We start from the raw sequence: 22,329 nt of genomic DNA on the forward strand, positions 1-22,329 counted from the left end.
CAAATAATAGGCATCCTTAGTCCTTACCCGAGTCTATCATTGAGATTTTCGCCTATGATGTCATCTTGACTTCTTGGATACTTCCTGTTGTGTACACTGTACAACTAGATTACATGGCCATTAGAATATATATTATTTTATTCACATATTTTTTTATTGAGATATAGAATAGGTTTGCAAATAATATTCGATGCAACGATACCTATTATACCATAAAAATATGTCACGCTCATATGCATGGCTTCACTTTAGACGCGTAGGTATGTAACGTACTTATATATTTTTTATTACATAAATATGATACTGAATGATGCCCGCGAATTCTAGTTTTTTGAATAACCTGGGACCTCTTTTGAGTTTCCGGGATATTAAGTAGCCTATGTCCTTCCCTGGACTGTATATTGAAACGTTCAAACAGGTGGACCATGAAAAGCTAGTGGACCCACATTTATAATACTATGGATGGTATCATTGATTCGAAATTATAAGCTAAATAATGTAATAAACGTTTTATCAAGTGTTTTGTGAAGGTCAGATTTTGGTCGATACCAATTGTTCAATTATTACCTATATTTCTGTTATGGCGTCATTCATTAATATGCTTTACCAAAGGCGATCATTACGATACCAGTTAGGCTACGTCAGTCAATGCCGTCAATCATGAGTGATGAGTGACGACCAGGGTTGGCATTGTTTTCAGCAACTGTTTAAAACAAGTATTTTGAACTTGGTTTTAAATAATAAATGTATTTTTTATTAAAACTGTTTTTTGTTGATGGATGGAGCAGATGATTTTTTACTTTTGCACGTGTCACACCCCGTAGCAATACCTATCGTCTTATAGACGCCGAGAATGTCTATATATTTTCTGCATAATATTTTCACTTGAATAGTTACTTATAAATACCTACCTAACTATATGCCGAATTTTCAGTCAGACCTTGTTCCACATCTTATATCTTGAGTAGTTTACCTAGTTAACATTTTTTGGCATGTAATTGTTTCGATTCTATTGGAATTACAATACCTACATGATTAATTTATATACATAGGTATCTATGTACTTAATATATTTAGGTGGGTACAAATTAATAGATGAAAAATTTTAAAATGTGAAAATTCCGGCATATAGGTTGGTATATGGCTATAGTCCAAAACAGATAATAAAAATCTATTGGATTATGCTCCAAATTGTTTTAAGTGTAATATATTTTTAACCGACTGCTTGTCATTAAAATAACAGTAGGTACTCCGTACTACCACTTATAATATAAGTTATGACGATGTATCTGCGCAGAAATCTTATTTTTTGAATGGCGCGAAAATATTTCGGCCAATCATAACGCGCGCTCGACCGCTATTGGTCCTTGTTTATGTTGTGTACGCGCGAATTATGAGCGAGATAGCACGGGTCTCTTGCTGTTCTCGTGTTTAAAATCTTAACGTCAAGCAGTAAGGTCTGTATTTCATTATACATTCGGTTTTAGTCGGGCGTTAGGTGGCGCTTTTCTCCGCAACCGAATTTTGCTGATGCGACTTATAAAAGTGGTCGGACTGTACCATTGGAGCTTCAATGTGTAATATTATATTTTGAGACGTCTTTGAAACTAATACAATACGCCTTTTATTTTCTGGACCAGATTTTCTGTAAATAGTTTCCTCATGTATGTGCATAATGTAACTTAATAATGATAAAATGGAAGGTAACTGAGCTAATTTAACAATATAATTTCATTGTTTGTTACCTTTACAAGTGCTTTTGAATCGTCAACGTAATTTACTTTGTACTTTTTACCACTGGTTCGGAATGCCATTCCTACCGAGAAGAACCAGCAAGAAACTCGATGGTTGCTCTTTTGGATTGTTCTATTTATAATATTAGGTCTCAGTTGTGAACCTAAAATGTATTTTAGGATCAAGTACCTACACTTACATTTTTTTATTTATAGACAAACAGCGTGGAAATAAACAGCTTTACATTATTTTGTGATTTTTACGGCTGTCTACCAACTTTTGTACGCTTATGTTCACTTTAATAATTATCATTAAATTAATAAACCTTTTTTTGTAAATAAAGTTAGAGATGATATTATTTACGTTATTTGTGTATATTACAGATATGTTTAATTTTATACAAAGTATGTATGTGTTCATCAAATCGGTTAACACCATCAAAATGTAGTTTCATCGCTATAATAAATAAATGACATCTATAACTGGTTTTATTATTTTATATCCTAGATATTACCATATATTACGGTCTATAAAAATAGGTCATTATCATCATTATGATAAACCCATTGCCAGCTCACTACTGAGTACAGGTTTTCTCTCAGAAAGAGAAGGGTTAATCCCATTTAATCCACTCTACCACGCGTACGTAAGCGTCTGGCCATGAGCTACGAGTACCATCAAGTTAGAGTGGCATATTTCACACAACTTTGAGAACATTATGCTGAACTCTCAGGCATGGAGGTTTTCCCTAATTCCCTCAAGATGTCTTCTTTCACTGTTAAAGTAAGGCTGGAAAGATGTCCGGGTTCGAATCCCGGAGGCCGCCGTCTTAACCACTAGGCTATCGCCGCTTTATATATTTTTTATACGAAAAATACCCGAATACGGAACTCTCGGTGCACGAGTCTGACTCGCACTTGGCCGGTTTTTTCTATAATAGGTAGATAGGTACTAAGTACAATTCAGAGCAAGGTGCTAAATTATATTTATTATACCTACCTACTACGGAAATCATTGCTGTATTTTTGCGCATGATTTATAAATAAGTTCCAAAGTAGAATGTTTACAAATGCGCAGTATTACATCATTTTATCAGTTTGCTTGGTACCGTCGTGTCCCGTTACTTCGCCTGGTTTTTGACAGTTTTTGTCGTCCCGCCTATGAGAGTGCTTTTTATTTCAAGTCCTGCTTTTAATATATGGTGGCCTTTAGACATGACTATAAATTAAGACTGTTACGAAAAGTAAAACAGTTTTTAGAATGCCTCAAAAACTGTTTTGACTGAGCTAGGCGAAGTAAGGGCACAATTCCTAACTTCGCCTAGCAGCGTCTCTATGTTTATTGTCTGTAATAACTGTCTCTGAAAATGCGAAAGACCTATAGATTATGCCGCAAAATCATTTTGAATGGTATATGGCAGAAAACAAAGTTAATTTTAGAAAAAAAATATCGGTAGGCGAAGTTAGGAACCCCACTACCGTTGTTTCCATACATTTGTTCTTTTTTGCTAAGGGTTGTCAAAAGAAAGGAATCATAAAAAATACATATTAATACTGAACATGGTTTTCATTAAACCAAAATACAAATCCTTAAAAGTTTTTATGAAATTTTTAATGAGAAAACTAAAACCAAAATTAAATCTAAAAACTAAATCAGTAGAAGTACCATAAAAAAACAGGCTTTTTTAGAAGGTAGGAAAGCGCACAAAACAAAAAATGTTGCAATAACAAAAAGAAACAATGATTTTTGAACAAATTAAGTGTAGGGAATAACATAGGGAACTTTTTTAACAGACTTTCAAAACGGGAGTTTTGTTCCGAACCGATTTGTGTATTTTTTTTTAATCAATAGAGGAACTTTGCGACAATGTTTCTAAAAAATTTGCATTCCAACTCCTCAATCCTGATGCTGCAGGGGACCTGACCACCAAAACTGATAGGTACAAATGAATTTATCAAAGATTAAGTGACAACCCTAGGGTTAGGCGAAGTACGGTACCATCATGGTGGCCGCAGTTACCTTGTTGATAAATCTTGATGTAACTCATTATCTACATAAGATATATTGAAAACAATTGTACAACATAAAAGACGATAAAGTAGTGATTGTATTTTACAATAAAATTTAACCATACTTGTCGTAGATTCTTGGCGGCACGTAAAGTTTTTGACCGGTAGAAAAAAACATCTCACTTCCCGCAGCAGATAAATGGCTCTGGTCGCTATTGTTGTAAAGTTAGTTACAAATGGTCAGGAATAGTATTGCCGTAGATAACACTAGTATTGTATTTGGTAGGTTTTGAGCTGTTCGGTTCCCAACTTTAGCAGATTTTTCGATGTTTTTAAAATTAGGCGAAGTATGGTTTAGCAGGCGAAGTCAAGGGACTCGACGGTAGACTAGCGACTGCTAGGTGCATACCGAAACGACAAATATTTACTAATTTTATACGGCTGCTAATTGGACGTTTGGCCCAATTTTAGAGACAAAGGCTTCCCTCGGAAAGTCCCCTACATTATATTATAAGACGTTCACACTAGCGCAAAATATTTGACACTAGTGGTTGTGAGTTAGTGACGGAAGCTATAAGATTTTACATCTCAACCTCTGATAGAATTCACACGAAACACTTTAGTATCAACCTCGCCAGCGTTCTAAGTAGAAACCTATACGTACAGTCTATGGTAGAAACCTTGCGAAATTAAAATTGATGCGTCCCGTACGTCTGTCTGTCAGCGGACTGTATCTCGTGAACTGCGGTTATAGATAGTGAGTTTAAAGTTTCACAGAATGTGTATTTGTATTGCCGCTATAACAACAAATAATAATTTGAAAATGCTTGCCATGAACATAGATATGTGCCATGAACGGCATTGTTATTTCTTGTAGATACGATGGTACGGAACCCCTCGTGTGCAAGACCGACTAGCACTTGATCGATTTTTTTGAACTTTTAAATCACATTTGGGTTCATTTCACTTTGCTGTTTCGACGAGACGCTCGAATTCTATCCACTATAACATGCGATGCGGTCGATCGTGTTGCGTCAAAATTAGGTAACTTACCTACAACTTTTAACACCGAAGAAATCACTTATCAAACCAAACAACTGGGCACTGGCCTCTATTAGAAGAGGTCGATGAACCAAACTAATATCTATGTCGTAGGTACTCGTATCGGTAACCAAAGGTTTCTTTCGATAACAAATTGAATGATATAATATCTAATAAGAGCGTATCGCATGTACCTAGGTTTAAATTCATAGGTACATAGTGTCAATGTCTCGAGGATTGATATCAGACGGCGTTTAGTTGCCTTGCGATTTCCACACAACAAGCTAGATGGCGCTGTTCCAAAAGCCAACGCGCTTATGAAGTTTTCAAAATCACTATTTTGCTCAGTCATCAACTTTTATGAGCAACAATGATGTCTGCTCGCATGATCAAGCACTTTTGTCTAATGTAGTGTTATTCAATTCATAGATATACATATATACTTACCGAAGCGAATTGTATTTTTTTTAAGTTTGAAAGAACACTTTTTAATTTTTGAAATTTTCATGGCAGCCATTTTGAATTTTTTTTATTTGTTGTTATAACAGCAATAGAAATACACATACTGTAAAAATGTCAAATCTACCCATGGTTCACGAGGTACAACCCGCTGACAGACAGGCGGATGGAGGCTTAGTAATAGGCCTAATCCTGTAGGCACCCTCGGGTAGGGAAACCTAAAAATGTTATAAGTGATTTTTATTACAATAAACTCAAAATAAATTAGAAAATCTTTTATTGTTCATTTATAAATTATTAACAAATAATGATGTGAATGATCGTAACTAATGAATCAATAAGCATTATTGCTAATGTTTCTTGCTGCACTCAATAATTACTTCTATATATTACCTATTTGAATTCTAATAGGTACCGTTTAACATATATATACATATCTCCTGCTAACTTCACTCACTTTAATAATGTTGAACAAAGTTGTAAGTAAAAGTTAATAGGCACCGAATTGTCAACTGTGTCTATAAGGGTTTGAACTTTGAATACAATAATAGCTATGCAGTATGCACCTTTCATGAAGTTCACAAGCCAATACAATCCTAATGCATTCCATTTTGTACATGTAAATTGAAGACACTTGTTAATAAACTATTTCACTAAAACCGAAAACATGATTATGTGAATGTGATACTTTGTCAGATTTGTACTTTATTGTGTGAGTCTTGTCATAAAAAATCCTGCATTTAAAGACCTTTAAGGCTACGGTCAGATATAGCAGGAATCCACAGATGGACAAACATGCTTGCAATCCAGCTATATTCTCTCTGGGCTGGTTTCTGCACTTAAACATTTCCGTCTGTTGTGTGTGCTATATGTCAACACCTTAGAATAAAAACAGAGGTTGATGTATGGATAAGACTCAGTGTGTAAGTTTTCAATTCTGTTTGCTTTCAATCCCATAAACCTTGGATTCATGCTGAATTTCGATTCGTCTGACCCACTTGTCACATTGTAAAGTATTTTTTAAACTAAAAATTGCTTATAACAAAGAGTTTTTAAATTCAAAAAGGCAATAAAACTAAAATTATTCAATTATATTATATGGTCAAAATGATTTAACTTTTAGGCTCACAATTGTACCAACTAGGTTCAATTTACTTTGCTGATACAAAGAATGGAAGACATGCTTTAGAGATTGGTCTGTGAGAGCTGGGCATTCTTGAGAGTCCAGCTTTTAATTTCAGGTGTTAAAACATATTTTTATGTTATGCACATTAAATCAAAGTTACTATATTAACAAATTAAACAACCACATCTTTAATTAAAAAAAAAAAACATTAGCAATAACAATTCTATTTAATTTAATCTAACTTAAAACCTAAACCTAGTGAGTCTTTTTGGGTTTTGAGAGTTTTTCGTATTTACTCTTGGATGAATACCAGAGGCCAAACGGTATTGCAAGGGAAGGCAGGGTCATGACCGCAAAAGCTGCCCAGTCAAGGATGTGAGATGAGAACTTGCGATCATAGTCCTTGAATGCAACAATTGTGCCTTCACCTGGGGCACTGCTAATTGAGTATTGGACCTGAAAATGAAAAAAAAAAAATAAATGCACCTGAAACACTCTTGTAACTGGTTGCTATCATAGGACCCTGGGATCTATTTCTTGTTAGGTTTTAATATATTAATCTCATTCTTCAAGCATTGACAGTTAGCATTAATTTAAATGCTAACAGGCAATGCTTGACCCTCACGCTAACTTCACTCACAAATGTGAGTCCTGGCGCCTATGTTAGAGACATAAGAGAAAGAAGTTAGTAACAAGTGGAAAACCATGCCTTTGCAGCATTGAACAGTGCAATCGATATGATATTAAGTAATATAGTAGAAATTATGTTACCTCAGTAGCATCTTCACTGGATTTGTATGTCACTTCAGCTGCCGTGAAGTTGAAGTACCCATATTTATTCGATCTAACGGTAACTACGTGAGACACATTCGTTTGTGGAGGTATCCTGTCGATTTCAGCAGAGAGCTGTCCACCAACAACAGTGAACGCTTCCGGGTGGAAACCATTGTCTACAAGGTTCACGTTCACAGCTGGCGCCGTCCCAACGTTGTATAATGTGTATTTAATCAAAATATCCATGTTTTCCACTAAGTATTTGTTTAGCACTTGTTTCGATACTAATAGTCTTGCAACTGGAGATTCTTCGTCCGCTGTCGCAGCAGCGGCGATGATTAGGACCAGCGCTAACAGTTTTGAAGCCATTGCACTTAGAAAACACTGAAATTTCAAATTAATTTGTTAGTTCGATAAACAGTTGCAAGTTTAGACAGGAATGTGAATGAAAGTAAGCTTTATTAGTGTTAAGCTACAAGTAATATTCAAGAATGCTTTATTATAAAAGGGATTATAAGTATTTTAATATTATTACCTTACGTTAATACAATTAAATGAAGATTTTTATGAAAGTAAAGGCGCCGAGAGAAGTGAAATGTACAATTTTTGACAACTTTTCAAAGTACGTGGCTGACGTTTCACTCCACGCGTTCAAATTATTGCCAGATTAATAAATGTTCTGTTACATCTGGTACGTTCGAATTATGTTGATTCCTTTACAAATAAATTCAAGACTATCCCTTTTAAATCTGATTCTATTTGATTTTATTTCAATATAATTGTTTCTTTTAACAATAAATTTCATCTACACCCCGTTTTTGTGGGATTACGTTTAATTAATAAATTCAGTTTTTGTTATAATGAATAGAAATGTACACAAAAAAATGAACGCTGCTCTAAATTGACATCTGTCAAGTTCATTATATTGAATTTGTTTTGAAAAATAATTTCGCGAGGATGTTTCGACTAAATTAAATAATAATTCCCTTAGTTACTAAGAAGGCAATTAGAAAGCGGCTAAACTAAGTTAAACTATGACAGATAAAGAAGACGCCAGCCAAGAACCCGCAAAAGAACCATTAGATGACGAAGCCCTAGAGAAGTAAGTTTGTTATTCTACTTCAATAGTATAGTGCCTTTAATATACCACACTGACATCCTGCGGTTCTTATTAGATCAACACTCGCATTATTTTTCTTTCCTTCTACACAGACTACATATTTATAAAAGGAGACACTTCTTTGAAAAATGGACAAAGTCCTAATTCTTTTTTTATCTATGCATATAATGTTCCATCCAAGGTGTGCTTTTCTTCTCTAATTATATTTTATACTGTGAAATAAAATGCATAAGAAAATGATCAAATCTTTTATTTAAATTGTAATTATATTAAGTAGGTTTGTATATATAATGTAATTATGTATTTCAATTTAAGAAGAAACATTGATTTACTTTTCATAGCTTATGACAACAATTACTTATCCAGCCAAAGTCAGGTTTTAATGAAATGACAAAATAGAAGTGGTAATCTTGTATAAATTTTTTATTGTACTTCCCAAAAAATTGTATCCCCAGAACAAAAAGATACAAAAAGTTTGTTTATGTCACATTCCAGGCTAGCAGTTGAAGAGCTTTTACGGGAAGCCGTCCAAGGTGCTGCCAGAGCAGAAATCGTAGGCCCTTCAGGTTGGATAAAGGCCCCACAGCAGAAGACAAACAAAAGATTCCTAGTGAACACCCTCAGGCATGCAGTGACCTCTAACAAGCACCACACATCACGCAGCAGTCACAGGAACTCATACAATAAGTCCCCCAAACATGAAAGGAAATCAGAGCCCCCCATCAAAAAAGACAGAACAAAACGAAAATACTAATATGGATACTTATAATGTTGAAGAGGTAATCCAGAAAGTTTTGGACGGTAACAAAACATGGACTATACATGAAAAAATACCATCGCTGGTTGAAGAAATAGATAATTTAAAAGCTGATTTGAAAATGTTCTTAGAAAACTGTGACTTTAATATCCCATCTATACTAAATGAAGCCACAGATTTGTGTGCGGAAAGCAAAGATCTAGTGGAAGAAATGAAAGCTTGTAAAGCTGAAATCGAGCAGGAAACGATGGCAGAAATACTCAAATCTATTGAAAATCATGATAAGATTGCCAAAGAATTAGAGATGGTTAATTTTTCTTTGAACATAATCGCTGACATAGTGCATTGCGGGACTTATGTTAAGCTTTTTGAACAGGGCAGAGAGAACCAGAGTTATTCTGGGGCGGTTGAGTCTGTGTATGACTTGCTGCAGTTCACGGACCACCCTGTGGATGGTTTCTATCAGTTAGACCTGTACACACAAACAAAAAATACTGGTCAATTGATATTAGACAGACTGTGGCAAGATTTATATCAAGAATGGGATAGGATGGTGACTCATACTGTCAAACCGGGCACCCGCAAGACAGTTATAACTTTAAATATCACATTAGAAGATACAAGAAATTGTCTCGATGTTATAAGAGCTCTGTATATAAGCCAGAAGCTTGCTGATAAAGTAGCAGAATTCGCCATCTTTATATTAAAGGAGGTTTGTATGCCTGTCGTTAAAAATGAATCAACAGTTTATGCAGATTCTGATGAAGTTATAACTATTACTATAAATCATAGTAAACCAAATAGCAGACCGACTTATAGTGAAACGATAGCAAATATGAAGTTACTGTTTAATTTTATCAACAATAAATTTAATTTAGAATACACAAGTCACTCGACTTTAATGCACATGTTTGGCAAACTAGTGCAAGTGGACTTGTGTAACTTGATGATAAATGAATGTTTTATTCATACTGTACCCAATAATATAAATGACTTGCAATGTTATGGTAAAATAACTTTAGATATAGAAGATTTTCAACATTTCCTAGTAAGACTTAAAGTGTTCCCGGACGAAGGGCTATCCTTTCTTAGTTATATGGAGAATATAGATGTTCTTTTTGCCGATTGTTCAAGCCAGCATTTCTTAGTGACCGCTCGTGCTATAATGCTCAAAGACTTAAGCGTTACAATGTCGATAGGACATGAGAAAATTCCTGAAGAAACTTTAGCATCAGAAAAAAAATCTACAACAGATAATGCTACAGAAGAAGCATTAGACATATTTGAAAAGACAATACCAAAAAGTTTATTTTATTTCCCTCGGTGTTTGATATCTAAGACAGCACAAGAGCTCCTGGATTTAGTTTATGTGATAATGGAGCAGGCGGTGCAATGCTCTGACGTTGTATGCAAGAAGTTGTATCATGCAGTGAGGCTTATATTTGAACTGTACGACGCTGTTGTTCCCTATCACCATGAGAACTATTTGCAGACAATTCCCCAGTATGTTGGTAAGTGTTTGAATGTTTTCTGCCGTCTCTGTTTGTCTATTGTTGGAATACTTCACACAAGGAGCAAATGTCCGTAAAAAAAAAAAAAAACAGTCAAGGGCAAACCGGACTCACACACAACAGATTCTGTATCATCGTACAAGATATACCTATCACTTATATGTAGAACACTGCAAGTTAATGATGGACTGTGCCAGCTATATGTGATATGGTCAATAAATTTTTTAATTAGTTTTTCGTTTTTGTGATGTTACCACAAATTCATGATTTTCATATCTTTTTATTTACTCGTGCTATAAGACCTACCTATCTGCCATGATTCTAGGGCAACGGGAAGTACCCTAGAGGTTTTCTTGACAGACACAATGGACAGACAGACAACAAAGTGATCCTATAAGGATTCTTTTTTTTCCTTCTGAGTTATGGAACACTAGAAAATTTCCGACTTCTCAGTTCTGTGCTAAACTTCACTCTATTACCTGTTAGGTATGTGTCTTTTCCTTTTTTAACCCCCAACCCAAAAAGAGGATTGTTATAAGTTTGACGTGTGTATCTGTGTATCTGTCTGTGGCATTGTAGCTCCTAAACTGATGAACCGATTTTAATTTAGTTTTTTTTTGTTTGAAAGGTGGCTTGATCAAGAGTGTTCTTAGCTATAATCCAAGAAAATCGGTTCAGCCGTTTGAAAGTTATCAGCTCTTTTCTAGTTACTGTAACCTTCACTTGTCGGGGGTGTTATAAATTTTTAATTTACACTTGTGTTCATTCACTCTATCTATGCACTGCTCCTATCACCGTCCCCACTACCTAAGTTAACAAAGAGAATACCTCTAGGTATTAATTTTATTTTGTACATTCTATTTTTTAATGTGTTTTAAAACAAAATAAATCCTAATGCTTCAGGGACATTATCTCCTTAAATCTAGTTTTTTATTGATATTTAAGTAACAAACAGTGATTAAAATCTAATTCTATTGGTTCCAACTCTTCAATCCTGATTCTGCAGAGGAAATGTCCACATTAGCCATGACAATGGTAAATCTATTGGTAAGATAATACTTGGCTAGCTGATCCACCCGGTTTTGCTCAGGTGAAATTTCAGAAAATCCTTTCTTAGTGGAAATCTGCTTAAGCAAACCTACATTGATGAATTATGAATTACTAGCTGATGCCCGCGACTTCGTTCGCGTGGATGTAGGTTTTTTAAAATCCCGTGGGAACTCTTTGATTTTCTGGGATAAAAAGTAGCCTATGTGCTAATCCAGGGTATAATCTATTTCCATTCTAAATTTCAGCCCAATCCGTCCAGTAGTTTTTGCGTGAAGGAGTAACAAACATACACACACACACACACATACAAACTTTCGCCTTTATAATATTAGTATGATGCTTTTATATAAAGTATATAGATTAATGTTTATACAGTACAGCAAGATAGTAGATGCAAGGTAGCAGGATATTTAGAGACTATGCATTTGTTTACTTATGGATAAAATCGACTATCGCATGCAGTTTCAACATATTTATCAAGAATCGTATGTATGGGATGGTAAGAAAAATATGTGTCAGAGAACCCCTTTTTTTGTGTTGTGCTACTGATGTATATATACACTATACATTTTATTCCGGTACTTCTCCTGCTTGGGGCCTTTTAGTATAAAGGCCCCAAGCAGGAGAAGATTGTTTTTTTTTTTTTTAAATACATATATGAATGTTTTATATCAAAGTTGCCTGCCTGCAACTTACAGCAGGCACCATACCCTTGCAGGATAAAATGCAGTGCAGCCATTTTGCTTTTGGTTCAGTTTTCGACACAATCTTGAGTGTAATAGAGTTGACAACTCATTTTCGACTAAACTACATTAATTCATCTACAACATTTCTGTTAATACATTTCATCTTGCAAGGATATTATCCTTGCTATAGATTGGTAAGCAACTTTGTTAGTGAACATTCCATATTCATTCTGGCTCAAGTATACATACATTGTGATGTGTAGCACAATGGTCAATAAAAGCGTTTACTTTTTTGTTGGAAGCTAATTAAAATATTCTGTTAATTTCAGCCCTTTTCCACAACAATTGCATGTATCTGGCACATAACCTGCAGACCCTGGGCGACAAATGGTTAACCTTAATGGAAGGCCGCGAGCTGGACTATGCTATTGGCTTTGTGGACTTGGTGCAGAAGATCAGAGAACTGGGCTACAAGCATCTCACTATACACATGCAGCAACAGCGGAAACAGATACTTGACAATATTCGCTCTTCAGGTAACTGTCATCTTTTACCATTATGCATACTAGGTGGCGCTGTATGTAGCTTAATCCCGCTAGAGAGGGTTTCAATTTTTATACACTCACAATATTATAACCTAGTGCAGAACTAATATTGTTGTCTCTATCATTTGTATGAGTTTATATAACAGAGAGAGCGCTATACTAACTTTTTCCTATAAATATCATGTTTTTGCTTATTTCAGACTTGAATTGTATTGTAGTGAAAGACGTACTGGGTGACAATGCAGAGGCAGCAGTGAGGCAGTGTCTGAGGCAACTTCAACTTTTGAAGAACGTGTGGATCGGTGTCTTTCCTTGCAACGTCTTTACTAAGTGAGTTAAAGAATAAGAAAAAAAATGAGCCTCACTTTTTTAGGGTTCCTATATTATGTTTAGGTCACAGCTTACAGCTCACAAACTACTTTAAGTACCGTTTTCAGATTGGTCGTTTAAATGCAGTATAATACATACAATGCAGTACATACTATATAATTTTATTTTAAATATAATATATAAATTTCATATTTCTTTTTAGTAAAAACAAAATGTTTTAATTTAATTTATAATTCAATATTCGGGTTTGGGTCAACATTCTACCAAATACCAAAATTTCAGACTTGTAACTCATTTCGCTTACGAGCTAAAGACCCGCGTGACACGCGGACAGACAGACAGACGCAGAGTGACATTAATAGGGCTCCATTTCACCCTTTGGGTGCGGAACCTTTGTGTCTAAAACTGAATGATTACAAAAATGTTCTTTGATAATTTTAGGTTAATAGCAACACTGGTGAACATGTTCGTGGACGAACTGATACACAGAGTATGCACGGTGGAGGACATTTCCATAGAGATGGCGACGCAGCTCACTGACATGTACACACTGGTCGTTCAAAAAGCACCACAGCTCTTTACTGTAAGTAATCATTATCTCAAACAAGACTGTCCTCTACTCAGCATATGTCTTTTTCTTCACTACAAATTTAACAACAACTAACAAAAATCCATACTTAATATATAATATTATAAATGCGAAAGTGTGTGTCTGACTGTCTGTCTGCTACCTTTTCACGGCCCAACAGTTTAACCGATTCTGACGAAAGGTACAGGGTCAGCTTATACCCTGGGGACGGACATAGGCTTTTTATCCCGGAAAATCAAAGAGTTCCCATGGGATTCCTAAAGACCCATCCGCCCGATTTGTATGAAATTTGGTACCGAGGTAGCTTACGTCCCTGTTATTGACATAGGCATCTTTGTATCCCGGAAAATCAAACAGTTCCCACGGGATCTTTAAAAACTTAAATCCACGCGGACGAAGTCGCAGGCGTCCTCTAGTAACAAATAATTAAAATGTGCTATTTCTTGTATGATGGTACAGAACCCTTCCTGTGGGAGTCCAATCTGCATTTGACTGGTTTTTATCTTTCAGACACCAACAGATGTGGACAAATACGTCAAATCCTGGACCAAACTGCAGGAGCTAATCTTCGTCCTCGGTGGTTCATTGAAAGACATTGAGAACCACTGGAGCGACGGCACCGGCCCTCTGGCGGTGCACTTCCAGGTCGACGAACTCAGGAGTCTCATCAAAGCCCTGTTCCAAAACACGCAGTTTCGCGCCAATTTGCTGTCAAAGATAAAATAAGTTCTGTTTTATCTGTAGTCATTACTATTAATAAATATTACGTTATGTGTTTAATGGTTTTGGTGGTTTTATTTCTCCTCTCATTTTTGAGTAAGAAAAAGAAACAAACGGTTTTCTAAATTAGTCTGTTATAATCATGAAGTAGAAGTAAAGTTCACTATATCAATACTGAAGTAAATACTTAGTTATTGCTATCCCACTTCGACTAACCAATTAGAGTGAGAAATCGGACCCAGTAGGGTGCGATCTCTCGCTCGGCAGTCGAAGTGGGATTGCGATAATTAGGTTTGGCTTCAAGTAACTATGTAGGTATTAAGCAATCCATCCATAACTAATTATAACCACTGCAGCGATGGCACCACGGGCGCTCCGGCAGCTGTAACGGTGTGTAGAGACAACTAACTAGGTACCTATTGCAACAAAACATCACAAAAACAATTAGTGTTATTTCTTGTAAGATGGTACCCTTTGTGTGTGTGTGTGTGTGTGTTTTTTATTTTTATAAGCCTAGCCTTTTCTGTTTTTGTAAAATGAAAAAATTGAATAAACTTACATGATTCCTCTTTTCAGAACAGTTTCTGAACACATTTTTGTCACTGTCATTTACTTTGACAAATGACATCAATGACATGACATTACGATTTCATTTGTTGTGATTTGTGAAAAAATAAAATTCAAATTAAATTCCCGGCTCTATTTAGAAAACAAAGAGAAAACTGAAATATTCTTTAATTCAATATTAAATGAAATACAAAAATGAATGCGCTAAAATTGTTTGTTCGGCGGAGAAGTCCTGCAATCTTGTTAACTCGGCCGGTTACAACAAAGAAGAAAATGCACGATCCAAATGAAGAGGAACAGCTCCCAAGTAAAAATATAACTTATTGGTTATTAATTCTTAAGCTTTAATAATATTTCCTGGCTTATTGTTCATGTTCATTGTACATGTTCAACAAATTGTTTAGGACAATAAGCAAGATTCTTTAGAACCTAACCTATAAAGAATGTTTATTTACTTAATTCTAGCAAACCCTTCGTCTTGAGGCTGTGCATGGGTATATAATTCACTGTACTTACGCGAATTGTCGACTGACAAAACAATTGTGCGGCAGCATAGTTTGTATCTACCACCAAATAAATCGATAAATCACCCATTGCACCAGTTCAAGATTATTACTTTATTAAACACCTATAAAAATCCAAATGTTCAAATGTTGTGGTAGTCTATTTCAAAGTAGCCAACGCTGTTCGCATGCCTAGTCTTCACACATGTGCCAACAACTCTGAACAAAGTTTCAACTCAATTTGATGAACAATATGCAAACAATATGAACTCACAATATAGTATCAGTTTAAGATTAGATACACAGAGTACTTTTTGAACGTCAGTAGTTTAATTTAACAACATGTATTATAAGTATATAAGTATTTATTGACTTATAAGAGCAACTTTGTTGAGTTTTTTGCCAACACTACTCAATAGAGCTTTCTAAACTGATAGTAGAGTGAAGAGTCATGAAATAGCTAAAATAGCCTACTGTCTAAAATAGTCTAGTGAACTACTTAAAATAAATTTGCATATTTTCTTGTAAGTATAAGTATAATAATAATTTAAAAATTTGAATGTTTTCTAGTATTCCAGTACCCAGTGAGCAAAAGCACAGACAGAAGAGTGTATGTATGGGGTCTAGCAGAAACAGGTGCCCTTGGTGTACATTTACCAAGAGGCAAGAAGTCTGGCAAGAAAGCTTATAGGAACAACTTCAAATTGGTCTGGCATCCCATGAGATCCAGTTTCTGTGAGAGATTTGATGTAAGTGTGAGCCATCATCATCAGCATCAACAACCGATAGATGTCCACTGCTGGACAACACTCTCCACTGCTTCTAATCTTAAAATTTTCAAAATTGGTGGTCTACATAATAGGCAAACTAGAAACCGTAATTAGCTTGTGACACCTACACTCCAGCATCGTTTGTAGGAAGTAGTATAAAACCTATCTTTTATAACAAAATTCCTCAATCACTTTTAGACTTGCCTTTACATAAGTTTAAAAAATCTATTAAAAGTTTTATCTTGAAAAAAACATATCACACAAATGAAGATTATGTAAATGATAGCAATATGATATAAGCAATGCGCTGGCCATCATCTTAATATAATAATATGGCATAAAATTGTATATCAAATCTTTGAAAAGAGCAACCGCTGAGTTTCTTGCTGGTTCTTGGTAGAACCAATATTGTTAAGCAGTGGTAGATGCATTTGACGAATCAAAAGTACTTCTAACAGTTTAATTGAATAAAAAATATTTCTTTCTTAAAAAAATGAAAATCTTCCAGGTAACAAATATAGCCTGTGGCTACGGCTTCACTGTGGCGGCTGTAAAGACCACAGAACAGCACAAAGTGTTTGGCATGGGCATCAATACTGACTCACAGATTGGATACCATGCCCCTAGGATCGGACATCCCCTAGAAATGCTGCTCAGCCCTGCACCTATTTATATTCCATATACTTCTTTGGAAACTAAGGTAAAAGTGCTTTAATGGCTTAATATCCCTGCTATTTCTTTTGTGTGCATTAAGGTTAGTAAAATCCCTTATAAACCCCTTTTTTATCTGGGGTAGAAAATATCCTATCTCATATCTCCTAAATCTATGCAGAAGAAGTCTTGGTCATTAGTTCTTTATAAAATGGGCAACAGTCCATATTATTCACAAGAGAATTATGAAGTCTTAAAACTTTGTCTTAACTGTGTCTTAGATTTACACATGTGAAAACCTTTTATTAGCTTTAAGTTATTTAATTTCAAGAATATTTAGTCAATTGGCTAATTAAAAGCTGTTGGTTTTTTCTGAATAAAATAAAATAAAAATATAATTGTATTAATTTGTAGGTAACAGCACTAGCAGCAGGGCGAGCACATACACTCATATTAACGGATAATGAGGGAGTTTACACACTAGGTAACAATGCATATGGTCAGTGTGGGAGAAAAATAAACCCTACTGAGGAATATAGAGGCAGTATGGCCTCACACAATATCAAGAGGCTGGGGAAAGAGAAAATTGTTGATATATGTTGTGGACAAGACCATAGGTTAGTTGTTCTTCTTTTTTCTTTTGGGGCTGTGCAGGTCCTTGAATGCCCTGTATCACTTGTGATCGCTACCAATTTTTAACCCCCACCCCAAAAAGAGGGGTGTTATAAGTTTGACGTGTGTATGTGTGTATCTGTCTGTGACATTGTAGCTCCTAAATGAATGAACCTTTTTTTTTGTTTGAAAGGTGGCTTGATCAAGAGTGTTCTTAGCTATAATCGAAGAAAATCGGTTCAGCCATTTGAAACTTATCAGCTCTTTTACAGTTTTCTTATAGAGGTTTTTGTGTTGGGGATTTTTTAAATTTTGAGTAATATACCTGCCTACCTACCTAGTTACATGTCAATACTTGTGGCGGCCAGGTGCAGCAGCACATACTGAGTGGAATTAGAATAGCTTTCTCTGTGTGTACTGTGTTGCATGTGTACATGCTATGTTTATGCATTAGAGCAGGGCAGTAGCAGATAATGTGCATTGGAGTCTCATCAGACTCCTGCCATAGGTTAGTAGTTAGTGCATATTCCAAAATTACAGATTAGTTACTTCGAATCAGCTTAAGCACCTGTCTCACCGCCAACTAGCAAATGACTAGCTGTCGACTATTTTTACTTTCAAGAAACATACAATTGATGTATGATTCTGTGTCAATAAAAGAGATAACTGACTATCGTGTACACTTGGAAAGTTAGAAAACCTTTCTTTTTTACATACGAAATACCTATAGATACCTATTTATTAATCGCCAGTAAAATGAATCATTATAAAAATGTTGCAGTCTTTTCATCACAGAGTCGGGTAAAGTGTTCGCCTGCGGCTGGGGCGCGGATGGGCAGACGGGTCTAGGGATGTACTCCAACCAGGGACACCCCGCGCCCGTCAAAGGGGACATCACTAGCGAGAAGATCGTCAAGGTGGCTTCTACCGCCGACTGTGTGCTAGCTTTAAATGGTAAGGATTTCCCACATAGATAAAGTTCAAAAACTAAAACCCAATCACTCTTAAAAACACCATTACAGATGGACAGTTTATATTTTGATATAGATATATCAAAATATAAAATTGTGAAAATATTATATAACTCAGATGAGTTATATAATATTTTCACAATCTTCTCCTTCTTTCACAACCTTTCCTTGCATTATTGCAACAAGAATACCATAAATTTGGCCAATCACAACAATTGCAATTGTAATAATGATTGATGCAGGTTTTCGGGAATCAACCAGCATGTACAAAAGACTCACTAAGCAAATACTTTAAATAAATAGAGAGTTTTGTTACGTTGCAATACAGCTTGCATAGCACTGCTACCTAAAATTTAATAAGCGCCTCTCTTTCTACCTAATATCTCACTCTCGTAAGATCAATGCCGATAATAATGAGCACGATTCTGTAGGTATGTGATCTTATAAGCCCAGCCTGACACTCATTTTTACCCGACAACGGCAAAGCCGAAAGGAAGGGTTATGATTTGACAGCAAAAAGAAAATATTCTAATTTGGTAGACAAATAAAATCATTGGGAATGCTGTCCAATCAAGGATAAGAAATACGCTGTCAACAACGCACAACCACGGCATTTGTATTGAATCTACTCAAGACGATGACAGCACTAAGCACCTATCTTGCTTCTTTCTTTTTAGTTTATTTTACTACCAAGTCGGGTTCAAGTTGTCTCATTTTTCCGTAGTCGGGTTATAGTTTTTTCAACTTTTATTTTTATGTTATAAGTACTAATAATAATGTTGTCATACTTTTCAGATAACGGGGAACTCTTTGGCTGGGGTAACTCGGAATACGGCCAAGTGCCCATGATGAATAACACGCAACAAGTGAACATGTCCTACTCACTGCTTAGCTTCACTAAGGGCTTGGGCAAGATTGTGGACATAGCTGCCGGTGGATCCTTCTGTCTCATTTGTAATGGTAGGTGTATCATTTTATTTAATTATGTTGACTTATACTTTGTCAGATACTCATGTATAAACATACACACATACAACACATCTAACATAATTGTCTTGGGTGTCAAGTTTTTTAACATAAAATATGCCACATAGGGAGGCAAATCTATTGTTCTCAAAGTTAGAATACCTAGTTACCTATTACAAAAAAAAAAAAAATATACTGATATCGTTTAACTGAGACGGTAGGGCTTGGGTAGCGGGAGGGTGACAGTTGACGTATATCAAGGATTTACTTCCCACAATCCACTCCCTAGCCATGAGCCATCTCAGTCAAGTGGTACTTTTATAGAAAAAATGTCTTAATTATTGGACCTACTAGGTATTGCTACCTAGTATGCCCTCATTAACATCATGACTCATGATAAAAAGCCTTAATGTTTTTATTTTATTGTTCTTTCTTTTAGAAGTAAATTACACAAAAATTAACTTGAAACTTTCTTGATTTGTACTCAAACGAAAATTTTTATGTATTTATTTATAGAACAAGGAGATGTGTTTGTATGGGGCTTTGGTTTACTTGGACTAGGTCCGAATGTTCAACACTCAACCAAACCAAAACAAATACCAGCACCATTATTCGGAAGAAATGAATTCAATCCTGAATCCATGATCACAGGAGTTGCTTGTGGCATTGGACATCTAGCAGCGGTAACGAATAACGGAGACCTTTACATGTGGGGCAGGAACAGGCACGGATGTTTAGGGCTAGGTCACGATAAAGATCAGCATTTTCCATTGAAAATAGGTATAGGTGCTCATGTTTTATCTGTTAATTGTAGTGTTGATCACACTGTTGCTATGTGTAAACCTTTTACATAGTCTGTTAGAATTAAAAACACAAAATTAGGGCTGTTATGTTATGAAATAATAAACTTTAGCACAAATTAAAACTTAGTTTTATTTCCATTACCTATTTTTAACTGTACATAATATTATTAAAAGTCTAAACCATAGTCACTGAATTTTTTAAGCAATGAGAAAAGTAGAATCATGAATGGATGTTATCCATTGTTTTTTTTTATAATTTTTTCAGAACATATTCATAATTAAAAAAAGTAATATACAAAGTCTGGGCTAAGTTGACAAGGTAAGCTGTTTGATTGTTTAGCACATTATTTGAATCCTTTACTTATGGGGATCAAGACTTGGAAAAATTATGTACATCTAGATGGCGGCATATTATCAGAAATTATTTGTCAGAAAAAATCGTAACACGTGCATCAAGGCACTCTGCTCATACATTTTATTAGCCTCAGCACTGTCAGAATTTAGCCAGATTGATATGCTTCTGATGTTCACAGAGTGTGCACCAGAACCTTTTCTAATACAATTTCTGATAATATGACCAGTCTGATTGATTATATTACACTATATTCATTAAATTACCACTAACGAAACTGTCAATTTCAACACCTTTTATATTGAACGTGAAAGCTGCAACACAAGCAACAGCAACGGACCAGTGTTCCAAGCTTTCCCATTCAATACCACATTAACTATTGCTTGCATTCATCGTGAAAAGGTTCAAGTGTGCGGAAGTCACGCCAAGCCGGTGGTAACATAGACGTATGATGCAAGTGACACCCACATCTCTTACACGGCTCACTGAAAAGGTTAACGTAACTGTGCAACCAGGTCATGAATGATCGAACTGCTAGTTCAGGTAACGTTGGTGAATAGAAATGTAGCATGGCAGCGTGAGCATTTTCCGTGACCTTCCGGAAAACGTTGTGACGAGACTCCGTCCACAGATCCAAGGTCTCTCCACAGCCTTTAACCATTACCCATTCCATTAATAATCCTTTAAAGGCAACAACTGCTTTTAAAACATGACTTAAGTTGATCTGCACGACAGCGTTGCTAGCAAAAGGTCGTGATATCGTGATCTTCATGTCTCCGTATGAACGGTCAATGTTATTTATTACGTTGTCGACTTGATGCGGCGCGACGTTATGATTACTTTGGAGCTTGCCGCGTCTTTTCGTACTCCCAGAATTTATATACGATCTTTTCAACGAGTTCTGGCTTAGTAAAGTATGAGCAAATGAGCTGTATTCGTGTATTTTATCCGTCCATTTGTAGCTGTTAACCAGTTGAGTGTACAACGCTTGGCGATCTTGCGTGGTTTCTTGACTCAAAAACGTTGTGTTGCCGAGATTAAAAGGCGCTGTAGGGATTGGCAAACCGTTCACTGTTTGTTCTAGATCTCGTAGGTTAATATTTACATTGTTGAGGAGTTCTTGTAATTCGAGGAGGAACTTATCTTTTCCATCTTCGCCGTGGTCTGCTCGGAGGCCGTTTGACAAGGTCTCAAAAACATGGCTAACGCTTGAACGAAGAGTTCTAAGCGAGCCGAGTGCTGAGTTCAGCTGTTCCACGTTTATTGTTTGACTCATATTGATAGATTTTAATTCATACCTAACTTTTTAAATATCAGTAAAACACAACGTTGTGATCAGCATTCAGCGATAATTCAACACAACTCACAGCAAAAATCAAAATAACAATGGCTGATGGCATTGACAATATAATATATATGTCAGTATTGTCAGTGTCAGAACTGTCAGATTTATTTTTCTCTCTCGTCTGGCTTTACAAAGATTAGCCAATGTCAAGTTTGTAGTTATTTGTAACAAGTTAGTTAAACTATACAAATATGGACCCCATCTGTGCCGGCGCTCGCCGACATACGCACGGCACCCCCTTAGAGCACTTTCCAGTCAGTTTTAACAAAAAAAAAACACTCCAAAAAAGCAGAGTACGCCCGCCAGCTAACATCAACACAGTCGAAGTCCAGATTTAT

At 35.7% G+C, this 22,329-nt stretch overlaps 4 protein-coding genes across 4 annotated transcripts; 2 read left to right on the forward strand and 2 right to left on the reverse strand.

The window, feature by feature from the left end:
• Positions 1-5,503: 5,503 nt before the first annotated feature.
• LOC123875494 (translocon-associated protein subunit beta) lies at positions 5,504-7,810 on the reverse strand. The gene is made up of 3 exons (XM_045921345.1): positions 7,679-7,810; positions 7,141-7,527; positions 5,504-6,825 (listed from the first exon to the last, which is right to left on the reverse strand). The coding sequence occupies exons 2-3, from the start codon at positions 7,510-7,512 to the stop codon at positions 6,625-6,627; spliced, it is 573 nt and encodes a 190-aa protein (XP_045777301.1). The 5' UTR covers positions 7,513-7,527; positions 7,679-7,810; the 3' UTR covers positions 5,504-6,624.
• Positions 7,811-8,819: 1,009 nt separating this feature from the next.
• Positions 8,820-14,515, forward strand: LOC123875437 (centromere/kinetochore protein zw10 homolog). Its single transcript, XM_045921265.1, has 5 exons — positions 8,820-10,531; positions 12,597-12,803; positions 13,013-13,142; positions 13,584-13,725; positions 14,242-14,515. Exons 1-5 carry the CDS (start codon positions 8,962-8,964, stop codon positions 14,455-14,457), a joined length of 2,265 nt encoding a protein of 754 aa, XP_045777221.1. The 5' UTR covers positions 8,820-8,961; the 3' UTR covers positions 14,458-14,515.
• Positions 14,516-15,085: 570 nt separating this feature from the next.
• On the forward strand, positions 15,086-20,416 carry LOC123875460 (RCC1-like G exchanging factor-like protein). Its single transcript, XM_045921298.1, has 7 exons — positions 15,086-15,325; positions 16,092-16,270; positions 16,800-16,991; positions 17,357-17,559; positions 18,336-18,508; positions 19,321-19,485; positions 20,008-20,416. The coding sequence occupies exons 1-7, from the start codon at positions 15,214-15,216 to the stop codon at positions 20,343-20,345; spliced, it is 1,362 nt and encodes a 453-aa protein (XP_045777254.1). The 5' UTR covers positions 15,086-15,213; the 3' UTR covers positions 20,346-20,416.
• Positions 20,406-22,028, reverse strand: LOC123875474 (mediator of RNA polymerase II transcription subunit 27). Its single transcript, XM_045921322.1, has one exon. The coding sequence runs from the start codon at positions 21,920-21,922 to the stop codon at positions 21,023-21,025; it is 900 nt and encodes a 299-aa protein (XP_045777278.1). The 5' UTR covers positions 21,923-22,028; the 3' UTR covers positions 20,406-21,022.
• Positions 22,029-22,329: the final 301 nt, after the last annotated feature.

This window comes from Maniola jurtina, chromosome 2 (genome assembly GCF_905333055.1).
Source record: "Maniola jurtina chromosome 2, ilManJurt1.1, whole genome shotgun sequence".
NCBI lineage: Eukaryota > Metazoa > Arthropoda > Insecta > Lepidoptera > Nymphalidae > Maniola > Maniola jurtina.

What these genes read in the sequence shown, in the direction of transcription:
- LOC123875494 (XM_045921345.1), bottom strand. Translation starts at nt 7,512, where the DNA reads ATGGCTTCAAAACTGTTAGCGCTGGTCCTAATCATCGCCGCTGCTGCG. An exon ending in CCAGTGAAGATGCTACTGAG is followed by an intron (nt 6,826 to 7,140) that starts GTAACATAATTT and finishes TTTCATTTTCAG; the next exon opens with GTCCAATACTCAATTAGCAG.
- LOC123875437 (XM_045921265.1), top strand. Translation starts at nt 8,962, where the DNA reads ATGAAAGGAAATCAGAGCCCCCCATCAAAAAAGACAGAACAAAACGAA. An exon ending in GACAATTCCCCAGTATGTTG is followed by an intron (nt 10,532 to 12,596) that starts GTAAGTGTTTGA and finishes TGTTAATTTCAG; the next exon opens with CCCTTTTCCACAACAATTGC. An exon ending in CCTTGCAACGTCTTTACTAA is followed by an intron (nt 13,143 to 13,583) that starts GTGAGTTAAAGA and finishes TGATAATTTTAG; the next exon opens with GTTAATAGCAACACTGGTGA.
- LOC123875460 (XM_045921298.1), top strand. Translation starts at nt 15,214, where the DNA reads ATGAATGCGCTAAAATTGTTTGTTCGGCGGAGAAGTCCTGCAATCTTG. An exon ending in GTTTCTGTGAGAGATTTGAT is followed by an intron (nt 16,271 to 16,799) that starts GTAAGTGTGAGC and finishes AAAATCTTCCAG; the next exon opens with GTAACAAATATAGCCTGTGG. An exon ending in CTGTGTGCTAGCTTTAAATG is followed by an intron (nt 18,509 to 19,320) that starts GTAAGGATTTCC and finishes CATACTTTTCAG; the next exon opens with ATAACGGGGAACTCTTTGGC.
- LOC123875474 (XM_045921322.1), bottom strand. Translation starts at nt 21,922, where the DNA reads ATGAGTCAAACAATAAACGTGGAACAGCTGAACTCAGCACTCGGCTCG.